This window comes from Hypanus sabinus, chromosome 12 (genome assembly GCF_030144855.1).
Source record: "Hypanus sabinus isolate sHypSab1 chromosome 12, sHypSab1.hap1, whole genome shotgun sequence".
NCBI lineage: Eukaryota > Metazoa > Chordata > Chondrichthyes > Myliobatiformes > Dasyatidae > Hypanus > Hypanus sabinus.
In genome coordinates, this window is record NC_082717.1 from 38465675 (window position 1) to 38478140 (window position 12466).

Below are 12466 nucleotides of genomic sequence, written 5' to 3' on the forward strand. Positions count from 1 at the left end.
TGCAAGACAACTTTAGTTTAATCTGTCACAGCTATGGTCTCTCAAAGGTCTTTCATTCTTCTAAATAATAGTGACACAGCTGCCCCTTACTCAGGAAAAAAAGAGGAAAGGTTAGCCTGCCACACAAAGCTCGACAAGCTCATTGGGATGAAACACAAAGTGAGGACCTTATTAAGCTGTCATCAGCAAGTTAACAGCATGCAAGCAGTAGCCCCTCATGAATGAATATGCAAGAAAAAATGGGCCCTGTTTTGTTGTGTGAAGTGAATAGCAAACAGAATTACTGGAGGGAGAATCCTAGTGCGAGTCAGAAGTGCTCTTGTACCAGAACTCAGCATTGCTTTGACTTGAAGCAATTTTAAATCTATGGAGCTATGGCATTTTTCTGAACTTCTGTGAGCAGACAGGTTTTGCTTACTCAGAAAGACTTCATTGGGAAAGTAAAAAGAGATTGCAATGAAATAACTTGCAAGATATTTACTCCATAAATGGAGGGATGCAATTTGTCACAATCTGTTGTTATGCATTAATAATCTTGGAGCTATCCCTTAAGATCCGAAGGTGAAATTAAACAAATTTCTGGTATAGCCAAACATGTAAATTTTTATTTTATTTTTTATAAAATAAAATTATATTTGGTTGTATCAGAACTTTATTTTTGCAAGGAGTCCACAGAAGGAATTTAAACAGATTGGCAGATGGAATATAGTGTAGGGGTGTGTATGTTTATGCATCTTGGTAGAAGAAATAAACAGTCTATTTTCTAAACAGGAAGAAAATTTTTTAAAAAATCAGAGGTGCAAAGGGACTTGTGAATCCTTGTGCAGAATTTCCTAAAGATTAACTTGCTGGTTGAGTCAGTGGTAAGGAAGGCAAACGCAATGTTAGCATTCATTTTGAGAAGGATAAAATACAAGAGGAAGGGTGTAATGCTGAGGCTATATAAGACATTGGTGAAACCGAACTTGGAGTATTGTGAACAGCTTTTATCTAAGAAAGGATTTGCTCGCATTGGAGAGAGTCCATACAGGGTTCTTCAGAATGATTTCAGGAACTAAAGGTTAACACATGAGGAGCATTTGATGACTCTGGGCCTGTATTTGCTGGAGTTTCGAAGAATGAAGGGGGATCTCATTGAAGTGTATCAAACATCGAAAGGCCTGGACAAAGCAGATGTGGGAGGACGTTTCCTACTATGCGGGAGTCTAGGACCAGAAGGCACAGCCTCAGAATAGAGGGACTTCCATTCAGAATAGAAATGGAAGGAATTTCATTAGCCAGGCTGGAAAATCATTGCCACATTGTTCATTGCCACATATGGCTGTAGAGGACGTCATTGAGAATATGTAAAGCAGAGGTTGGTAGGTTCTTGATTAGTCAGGGCGTCAAAGATTACAGAAGGCAGCAGAATGGGGTTGAGAGGGATAATAAATCAGCCATGAAGGAATGGCAGAGCAGACTCAGCGGTCATACACAGTGGAAGAACTATTTCACATGCCAACAATATAGTTCAGCCCAAAACACAAGTACAATGAGGTCATACAACAGCAAAGGAAATAACAGAATGCCAAAGATGATTACAGAGAAAGTGCAGTACAAGTGGACAATATGTTTCAAGGGCCAGGATGAGGTAGAGTGAGGTTAGAGTTCACCTTTCTTATACAAGAGGACACTCAATAGTCTTATAACAGTGGGACAGAATCTGTCCTTGAACTTGGTGCACATTTCCAAGCTTTTGTATCTTCTGGCAGACTGAAATGAGAAGAGTTACAGGGGAAGAATTCTGCCTTTCCACATTCTAGCCATGGAATGAAGCACGACAGAACCTTTGTGGCCAGACACAAGAATGGACCAGATTTTTTTTTGGTGCTAAAGCTGCAAAATGCAGAGAAAAGGTTACAGATAATTTTTTTTAAATTAAATCCAAACTGGGAGATGGTCCATGTTTCACCATTTCTGTAACATTGTTGGTGGATTGCAAGTAGCAAAATTTGGCAGCCTCCATGAGCAATTGTGAAGTATAAAATAATGGGAGGAATTTTCAAAGAGTAGATAGGAAAGATGCACTCCTTTGGCAAACAGATCAAGAACCAGAGAACTTAAAAGTAATCATTGAATAACAGTAGAATAGCAGAAGCTCCATTTATAGAACTATTTAGATGTGTACTTGAAGAGTAGTATCCCACAGTGCCATGAATTTAATGAATGATGAAATTAAGTTGTGTAGCTATTTTTCCCCAATTGGTACACACTCAATGGCCTCACACGTCATAATATTTTTTTATTATTTCATTCCATTTTCCTCCTCAATAAATTTCCTTAACCTACCCAGGTACTTGACTCTCTTGGAGTACATGCCCTGCTTCAGATGCCACCTTCAAGGAGCATCCCCCCCCCACCATCTTTTAAAACAGATAAGAACATCTCTAGCAAATCTGACCGTCTTTGTCATTCAGTTTATTCCCTCCAGTTGATGAAACAAGTGATTTGATGGGCGATTTCTGGGGGGGGGGGGGGGGTGTTGAAGGTCAGCAATTTTACAGAGATGATATTCATACATAAGACAGACCAAAAAAAAAACATCAGTTTTACCTTCCCCTGAATATTAGCATAAAATCCCAAGTAATTTGTTACTAACAAACACAAGATAATTTTACTGGTATCAGCCCATTTCCAAATAATTATTTTCTAACATGATCTTGAATTGTGTCAGTTAAGTTTAATGATTTCTGCCTTTCTACTCATCCCCCCCCCCCCCCCCCCATTGCCACAGTGATATATCAAATACTGGCTGCTTAATGGGAAATAACATATCACCTACCATTCACCCATGTAAATATAATGTCTAGAATATTCCTTGAATTAATTTCTCACTTTTTAAATTTGATCTCAGTTATAGAATGCTGTACAAACTCTTCAATTATGATTTTTATACGGTCCTATGTAAGCAAAATATTATTGCATTAAAACTTTCAACAAGCGTTTAGAATTTATATCAGCACCAAATAATACTCTGGTATTTTCTCCTATTACACTGTATGCATATTTTTGCATTAAGATTGCTGTAGGGCAGGAAGACAAACCTTCACGATGCTCAGGAACTTTGAAATTAATTGAAACAAGCCCAAGGGTAGAATTACAACTTAATATCGATTGGATTCCAACAGACTAGGTTTATGAGCTATCAATATGCACTTTTTTTGCCATTAAATCTAGTTTTTTTAAACTGCCATTAAGAATGTGCAGTGAGAAACGACAGCTGGATGGAGCAATGTAAATATTGTGACCTGGTTTACGGATGCAGATCTCCGCAATTCCAAACAACACTAGGATAAGTGACAATGTGGGAACTTAAGGTGATCGGGGAGAAAGATTCCAATACTTCAGGACTTCAGTAGTGTATCTGATAACCTAATTTGCACTCATAAGAATGTGCTGTGCAAATTTAGATGTGATGTAGCGAAGTGTGTTTTTTCTTTTCATTTTCTTTGCTGGCTATCTCTCACACAGAAAGGATGAAAGATACGTCAATCAAACTGACGTTTTGCTACCTTCAACATCAGATGATTATTTTAACACTTTCTTACTCCTGTATCCTTCAACCAAGCGAAAATGGTTCAATTATCTGTTCAGTAATTGAACTGTTTTGATATCTGTACATTGGTGGCTAAATTCCATACCGCATCAATTCTAAGCTTAACAGGATTAATAAACACAGCACAGTGACGGCTCTAACAGGCAATCTTTGTCACTGCTCTTCCACAAGATCACAAATGAGTCGGCCAGAAAAGAAGAATGAAGCCAAGACAAGTTGTCTCCACACCACCCACACCCAGCCAAAAACATTTCTTCTGCAGCCACACTGCAGCGCCCCTCACACCGCCGGTCACACAGCCCGCATCGTTCTACTGCCTCACACAGTCCAACTTTTCACCGGAAGCAACTTCATCAGCGGCTCCCGATTTAATTCGCGGGAGTTGCTGGATAATCACGAGTCAGTAATTACCCATTAATACCGCAGAACATACCCATCGTGCTGCACAACAATGGCGTTCTGTAGGGTCATTAAGTCACATTTTCTTCATCGATTACCATATTTTATATCTCGGGAAAGTACGCGGCAGTAAACAAATCAGGGAGCAACTTTGTGTTCTAGTGAATGCAATCAACTGGCATTGCAAACGTTTGTAAGAAGAGCCGCCAGGCGATGGCTTACGACGAGGACCAGTGTGCTGAGCAGTGATACAAGGCACATGTCAGTCTACTGCTGATTCTGGCCATGAGCGCCGGATGCCTCAGAACACGAACTCCAAAGCTCGGCATTCACAAGGGGTAGGAGAATGACCAGACCCACAAGCCAGGCGGCCAGACACACCTCCACCCTTTCCCGGAGTCGGGGGAACAAAGATCGCCCTCAGTTGCTCGTGAAAAGCAGCTTTTGCAGAGCGGAAAATGGCAGGCAATCGATCAATAGTAATATGCCAAGTGAAAAGCAATAAGGTTAAAGGCCATCTGTCATCGCAGATAACGAATCGAGCTCTCGCCAGAGCAAACCTGACAGCTATCGGCGAGCCTGTGTATCTGCTTTAGAAATTTGCTTGCTGCAAACCAAATGCCTAATTTAACGCTTTCGTGAAGGCATCTCCAGAACGGAAGGGAATAGTACTTTAAGAGCAACACTAATTAAAATACACCAGGCTAGCCCATGGAATGAAGGTAACGGCTACACTGGACAGAACTGTGCCAGTAACAGTTCCAATCTGCCCGCAGGTAATGTTTCGAAAGGCTTGCTCTAAATAATTCCATTAATCCTCCAGAATTCTCGCACATAATCAGGAACATTCACTTTCAAGCACGCGGGGGTAAAAAAAAACACTCTCAGAAATTGACCGCCTAATTTCAACAATCGATTGCATTTTGTTAACTCGAGGTTCTGAGATGCAAGTACTCTGTTTCCCCAGAGGAAGATCAATAAAGAAACCCAATAAGCATCGGGTATCCGAAGCAGATTATCATCTCCTTTAAAGAATGCTATCCAAGGCAAAAAAAAATGGTGGGAAACGTTTCGGGTACTGGTGACCGCTAGTGATCACATTGTGTTTTTCTAATGTTAATCACAACTCATCTACAACGTCCATAACATCCAGTGTACATAGAAAAATCTTCACTGAATAATCCTGCTCACGTACGATAAATAACCGACCTGGGTTATGAAAGGCGAGTGTACAATTTGAATATTTATAATCATTCTTTCATTTACGAGACTTCGGAACTCTTGACAGGTTTTTTGTGAATATACAAGTGGTTGACCGGGTAAAATTAGCATGGAAAAAGGTCGGGGCAGTACGTTAAATGAGTGGGGAGAAGCCAATGAAGGAAAGGGGGCTTCCCCGTTTTAGTGACAATTTGTACCAACTAAATGCGTGGTCATAAATAAGATTTTGCTCTGGCAACCCTCGCATCCAATCCTTGTTAATTAAACAACGGTTGTTGAAAGATACATTTTTCTCCCTGCCCGGGACACCTGCTCCTGGGGAAAACTAGAAAATGAGATTTCACAACAAGACAGCCGTTGTTGCATATTCAAATCTTACTACAATGAACTTCATTTAGTTTAATGAGTGGGTGGCTAACCGGAAAGTTATTTATGTAGTCTCTCCTCAATCAATTAAGTCATATACTGTAGTTTAGATTTTATCATTGGTCATCTATCCCCAATGGGCAAAAAAAGTAGGCCTTTTGGATGTAGATTTTTCAGTACAGGTTGCTTGTACCTTTAAAGATCTTATGGCGAGTATGAAGGTGGACAATTAAAATGATGCTGATTACCCGTCTATTGTAGAGCAATGCAACACATTATTAACAGGCCCTGTCCCGTTCATACCAATCATCAGGCACGTCTCAACGCCAGTCCCATTTACCGGCATTTGGTCAACAAAACGTTTAAAGGCGTATCTAGAGCACAACCGAGATGGTTTCAGTCGATCACATTTGGTATATATAGATACTATGTCGATTAAAATTTGCACTGGTCCGTCTTTCCAGGGAAGATAACCAAAAGCAGAAGCTTTGGGATTTCCAGTATATTTAAAATCATGCAAATTGCACGTTGCGTCTATTTGAATATTTTATACAGTTCCTTATTTAACATTATTCCAAAGTACCTTTCCTCATTATTATTGGACTTTTAATGGTGTTAAGTATAGACCAATAGCACAACCAAGCTTTCCTTCGCAAAATACTGTATAATATATTTTGATTTTTAATAGTTGTGAAACAAACATTAACCCGTGCAGGAGATTCGACGTAAAGTTATTTACATACTAACATCGTGGTACATACATCAACATTTAAATCACTATTTTGACTGAGGCCCTTAAATTATTACAATATTGAGAAAAAAAAACAGAAAATACGGGAGCCCCCGTGCAGGTCAAGCAGCGTCATTGAGAGAGAAATAGAGTTGACGCTTCAGGTCGATGACTTTTCATCAGTGTCGGGACTGCTGAGAAAAGAAACCCGAAGCAGAAAATTGAGTCCTGTATCTTTGCCATTTTGTGTCTGTCTGCGAATATGTAGTGCCCTTTTCATAGTGGAAGTTATTAATTTAAGCCACAACATAATAAAAGCGTTAGGTTGCCTAAAATAGTTCTGCTCTACTTTAAACTTTTTGCCCTCTGAACTACTTGTATCGAAGTTGGAGGTCAGCTGGTCAGAATGCACAAGCCATAAAGGTGAAATGATTTTGATCAGACCTTGGTAATCCACAATATGCCTGTTATCTTGCAAATTATGCATAAAGCTGCCCTGAACATCCCATAAAATCTCATTTCCCAATTAACATTTTAAAAAGCACGATACGAGAGAACTACAGAAAATGACAGCGGACGCAACACACGTTCATTTTTCCACAAACTATTGACATTCCTGACTGTACAAGGTCAAGAATTCTCTAAATTGCATTCGTTTTCTGTCAAGTATTATACTGTTAATCTGTCCTCATTCATTCTAGGGTTGAAAGCTCTGGAGAATGGGATCTATTCAGAAAGTCTAAAAGAAAATCATACTGAACAAACACGTTCTGGCTGTCCAAAGCAGCTCTGCACAATCAACTAATTGAAGGGCTGATCTCACAATAGTTTTTTTTAAATTAAAACCAAATCATTAATCGTGAACAAAGCCGAGGTAGTCACAGCAGGAAGCATCCCGCTCCCTGGTCCGTAACGGGCTCATTACGGTTGACCAGAGGGAATTAGCACATTAGCGGGCGACCTGACAACCTAAATGACAGGTCTGGTCTCTCCAAGGGTTATACCCGGTGGATTCACCAAACCCGCAAGAAAGCACGTCTAATCGCATCACAATTTCACCTTTTAAACTGTCTAAAGTCACATGGTGGTACATTGTGAGCTCGGCTTTGTAACGCGTCGCATTCTGACAAGGACTATCATTACCGAAATACAGAGGAAACCGCATTTTAACCTCAGTTGAGATATTGCCAGCTGAAGTTCCAATCAGAGATGCGATTACTGGTCTCTGTTTTAAACAACATTGGTCAAAACTTTGTCCTCTATGCCTGGTATTAAAATCCACCGGCCACACATCCAGTGACAGTTGTTTTCAGACAGGCTGCCACAATGCTGGCAACATTATTTCCCAACCTCCGTTTTCTACAAGGTGCGAGCGATCACATCTTCTATAACCACAGGTCCTTAAGGAAAAAGCTAAAGTGGGCAGTCGACGTCTGGAGCTGCACTCGGCAGTACCCAAGAGGTCTAACCCTTTCAGCAACGCCGAAAATCCGAAAGAACCCACGACCCAAAGGCCAGGTGGAACCAAATTAAAATAATCAATGTCTGCGCAAAGTACAAACAAGAGGAGGAGAAATGGTTAGATACCCTTTTGGTTAAAATGGACTGTCTTCTGAAAGCCCTGAATTCATTTTAGAAGCCCCACCGCAGGATTCCGTTTACCCGACTTATTAAAAACCGAGGTAGGGAATTTGACTGTCATGCGTTAATCTCGTGATCCAACTCTGCAGTTGATTATGCGCCGAAATATTACTGAATAATTGGCCAAACTTATTACTGAATCTTTTAAGTTTTGATATTTAGTGACGCAGTTTGCAACTAATCTCCTACTAAATGCAAGTAATGTCTCCTGCAAACTGATAATGTTTCTTTTACATAAGCCTCCTGCTACTCATAGCTTGGGGGAGCCATGACTGATTACGGTGTAGAATTTAGCCAAGAGCTCATTAAGCACCCGGTACAGAAACATTCGCCACTCTTCTATTTGACACGTAGATCAATCAGAAGGATGGATTTAGGGGTCCCTGCTCTAAGAATTAAATAGCCCAATATTTCTCCCTTATTAGGCAATAGATGTTTCTAATGAGGATTGCAGGTACCCACCTTAAGAATATTTGAATGCTGTAGTCGTTGTAAAAGTGTCATTTCTTTGACAAGTTTATACGACGCCAGACGGTAGCAATCTTTCAATGTCCCAAAGTGCTTAACGCAGTTTTCCATGTCGTGTCCTTCAAAATCCACCGATTTTAAGGCCACCGCCAGGGTCTCGTTAAGAACCGCTTTGTATACTGCTTTTGTGTATCCAGAGCCCAAATAATGGACACTGCTCGCATTATTAATATCTGAGCAGCTTAAGGGAAGCGAATGGGACTGAAAGTCAGCCTTCGGGCTACTGGAAGCGAAGGTGTTTACTCCTTGAGCAGTTAATGTTTTGCTGTCGTGAAAATCCGGGATCCTCTGCTGCTGCTGATGATGATGCTGGGGTTGGGGCTGATCTGGGGAGCTGTTCTGCGCTAGGTCCATCAAGCGTCTTTCCAGCGGTCTGGCTAGTCTCCCCGCAGCCGCTGCAGGAGCTGACTGCTGCCGATAGCGGACAACCTCCTCGTACCTCTCTTTAATTTGCTTCAACAGGTCTTGGTCGGTCACTCCGTTCAGAAGCACAGGCGGCTGGTTGTTGAGGTGATCCTGGGCGGTCTGCTCTAAGCGCTGCTGATGGTGATGATCAAAACCAGGGATAAATAACAAATTCAGTAAAGTGCCCAGGAAGAATGAAAAGCAAAACCCAGCGGCGATGGCAATCTTTCTGCGTCTCATTTCGTTGTTAACCTACGATCTGCTAGGGGTGCTGTGAAACAGGAGGCAGGGTGGCTGATTAAAACTGAAGTTTTCACATTGTACAGTAAAATTTCTACCCTGCATGGAAGATAACCCTGGATTTTTCTTCCTTATGTATTCTTCACATTGACTGCGCCCTCCTCCAAAACCTTGATAAGCAAAGCAGCGTGACGTGTATTGATTGACTGAGTTGCCCCAGTCGAACGTAAAGCGTCACGGGAGTTGTAGTCTCTTATTTTGTTGTTGGCGGCGGTTGCAGAAGATCGGGACGACATATTCCGGCATGCACCATGGCATCCGCAAGGCGCCGAGTCTGAGAGAGAAATAGAGAGAGGTCCGTCCCACGGATGGGTCCCAACCAATTGGTGTGACGATAGGCTCGGTTAGGCGGAAAATTTGCGGAGGCTATTGGCTATATTTAACGACAGTCATTGAGAGACCCCCCCCCCTCACGGGTAGTTCTCATCCCGCCCCAGATCCTGTGCACGTGATAATCGGAGCAAAAACACAACAGCGCCGCAGTGCTGGGGATGTGAATGAGCGGCGTGATTGGCAATGACACGGTTATCCATCAAGTGCACATTACCTTGCTATTAGCGACTAATTAACAGATGCAATCATGCTTCAAATTCTGGAAGAGCAGGAAAGAGGCAAAAAATAATAAATGTTTTGATTAGTGCGATAATTGATGAATGGTAAGAAATAAAGGGCACGTAACCTGAGCATCATTGGGGCAATATTTTACCCAGCTTATTCATTAATGTTGTCAACAAATGTTACAGTTTACTTATTGAAGTATGTACTTAAAGTCAATGGGTCAATTTGGGCAACTTCTTACAAGCCTTATCCAATCAGCAGTAGGTCAGCGTTTGAAAGTACCTCATGATGATGGAGTGCTTTTATTAAAAAGATTAAACAGTAGTTTGACTTGAAACCTCTTTTATATTTAGCCGGATCATATTCTCATAAGAGCACATTGTCGTGTTATCATGTTTATTCGTATCCATGTAATAAGTGAGACAAAATGGTTTTTTGATCAAGCGCACATGCCACATACATCCCTTCAACACACTCAAAATGTTGGTCAGACAGGTTTCGGCCCGGAATGTCTCCATAGATGTTGACCGACCTGTTCAATTCCTCCAGAACTGTGTGTGTGTGTGTGTGTGTGTGTGTGTGTGTGTGTGTGTGTGTGTGTGTGTGTGTGTGTGTGTGTGTGTGTATTTTATTTTTTCTGCATTTCCAGCATCTGCAGAATCTCTTGTGTTTACACAGATCCCTTCGGTAGAAATCGCCTGTGATCAGTTATGTACATATTAATCTGTGCCTAGTCACAAGATATTCAGTCTATGTATATAAACTAGTTTATATTTGTATTTGTTGTTTTTTCTGTGTTCTTTATTTTATTATTTTTTGTGCTACATCGGATCTGGGGTTACAATTATTTCGTTCTCCTTTACATTTCTGTACTGGAAATGACATTAAACAATTTTGACCACACGAGTGAATCTGCAGATGCTGGAAATAAATTAAAAAAAACACAAAATGCTGGCAGAACTCAGCAGGCCAGACAGCATCTGTGGGAGGAGGTAGTGACGACGTTTCCGGCCGAAGCCCTTCATCAGGAGGGTTGATCCCATAGATGCTGTCTGGCCTGCTGAGTTCTGCTAGCAATTTGTGTTCTTTAAACAATCTTGACTGTTGAATCTTCATTAAGAATATCGGATAGCAAATCTAAAACGAAGATAAACATTCGGAATGCCGATTAGATCTAAATCGCATATCTCGGTTAAACTTTGGGGCATTTTTGGGTTCAGAACCCCAAAATACATACCTGATATTGCTGATTCATCGAAAAGCGAGATTTGCCTTCCGAAAATATTAAACAGTATTATTCTACACAAACTCTTCACTTACGCCCCTCATTTGCCACTTTGACCTCACAAACATAATTTAAACAATGAATTTTATTTAAATTAGTTACTCTTAATCCCCCACCCCTGCCCATTTCCACCACAGCCACTCCCTGTGTAAAGCACTGAAACAACACAGCCGCGCGTTTGAAACACCTAGTTGATTCTTGTTCCCTTTACACAAGAGGTACAGGTCACCAGAGAGATATCGGTATTTTCGTTGTTTGGTGTAATAGTGCGGGTGGGTGTGCACGCGTTTTTTAATTGTGCTGCAGATCTTGTCTCTCTGAATGATCATAGAATCGACGAATTATTTGCAAAGTCCTAAGCTCTGTACAATATATTTACTGCAAAGGATTGTTCTGTGTGTGTTTCGAATCAACCTGTTAATTTTGGAGAGAGGTTTATTAATAAATGTTCTTTACATTTAATGCACATTTTAAAAACGAACGTAACATTAATTTTCCACATTGAAACGCCACGTACTGTATTGTGGTGAGGCTTATTTGGAAATGTATTTCCACTGTGGTCTAGATTGGGTGTGGCGGGGTGGAGTTCATTGTCAGCACAAGCAACACGTTTCGGAGACGGAATGTCGAGAAATATTCTCGCAATTAAGAAATATGCCATCTACTGTTTCACGCTGCTGAAACCTGAGAGGCCGGCATTCCGGCAGTGCGTAACCAAGCGAGCTCCGAGCAATAAATCCAACTCGTTTCAGAGACACCATTCCCACTGCTCACTTACCCAGCACACGCCAATAAGAATACCCACGGCAACAGTTCCCGAGATATAAACGACTATGCTAACCGGATTAGAACACAGTCATCAAAGCCTCCACTTTCACACCCATAGCATGAAATACACCAGACCACGTAATTTTTTAAAAATTTGTTATATCTAAAGTTTTAGTGTCATTACAACTAGTTTATGGACCATTAATTCATTTTCATAAATCCAAAATAACGATTCAGGGATATTCAGCCATCCGTTTGTACAAAAACTGTTTAAGAAAAGTATAAATACGAAGAGCCGCAGAAAATAGCTCTGTTAGTCGCTTTCAAAAAATTATAATTCCTTTAAAACGAAACTTATTGTCCACCCAGGCGAAATTAGTTTTAAAAAAACAATACCCAGACCTGAATGTAATATTTGTAAAGCTGAAGAAACGCACTGGGAGAGGTGACAACGGTGTGTTAAACGAAAGGCCCCGCATGTTTTGTCACATCAGTAGTAATCAATCAGCCCCAAAGTATCTTGGAGCTTTACATCAGCATATTTAGCCTTTATCTTGCCAGGGGATTGTTATTCTGGATGCTATTTCCAGGGCCGTGTACTGATCTGTGCACGCGTTCACAACGGAGTCCATTTAAATAGTCATTCAGTGGGCGACGGCAGGCAGTGTCA

General features: G+C 41.0%; 1 protein-coding gene across 1 annotated transcript in view; it reads right to left on the reverse strand.

Annotated features, from left to right (window-relative positions):
* The window catches only part of pkdcca (protein kinase domain containing, cytoplasmic a), a 54747-nt gene extending 44841 nt beyond the window's left edge, over positions 1-9906 (reverse strand). The window contains exon 1 of the mRNA XM_059985768.1: positions 8415-9906. Within this exon, the coding sequence (XP_059841751.1) occupies positions 8415-9125 (711 nt within the window). The 5' untranslated portion in view covers positions 9126-9906. The remainder of the gene's footprint in view (positions 1-8414) is intronic.
* Between the last annotated feature and the right edge of the window lie 2560 nt (positions 9907-12466).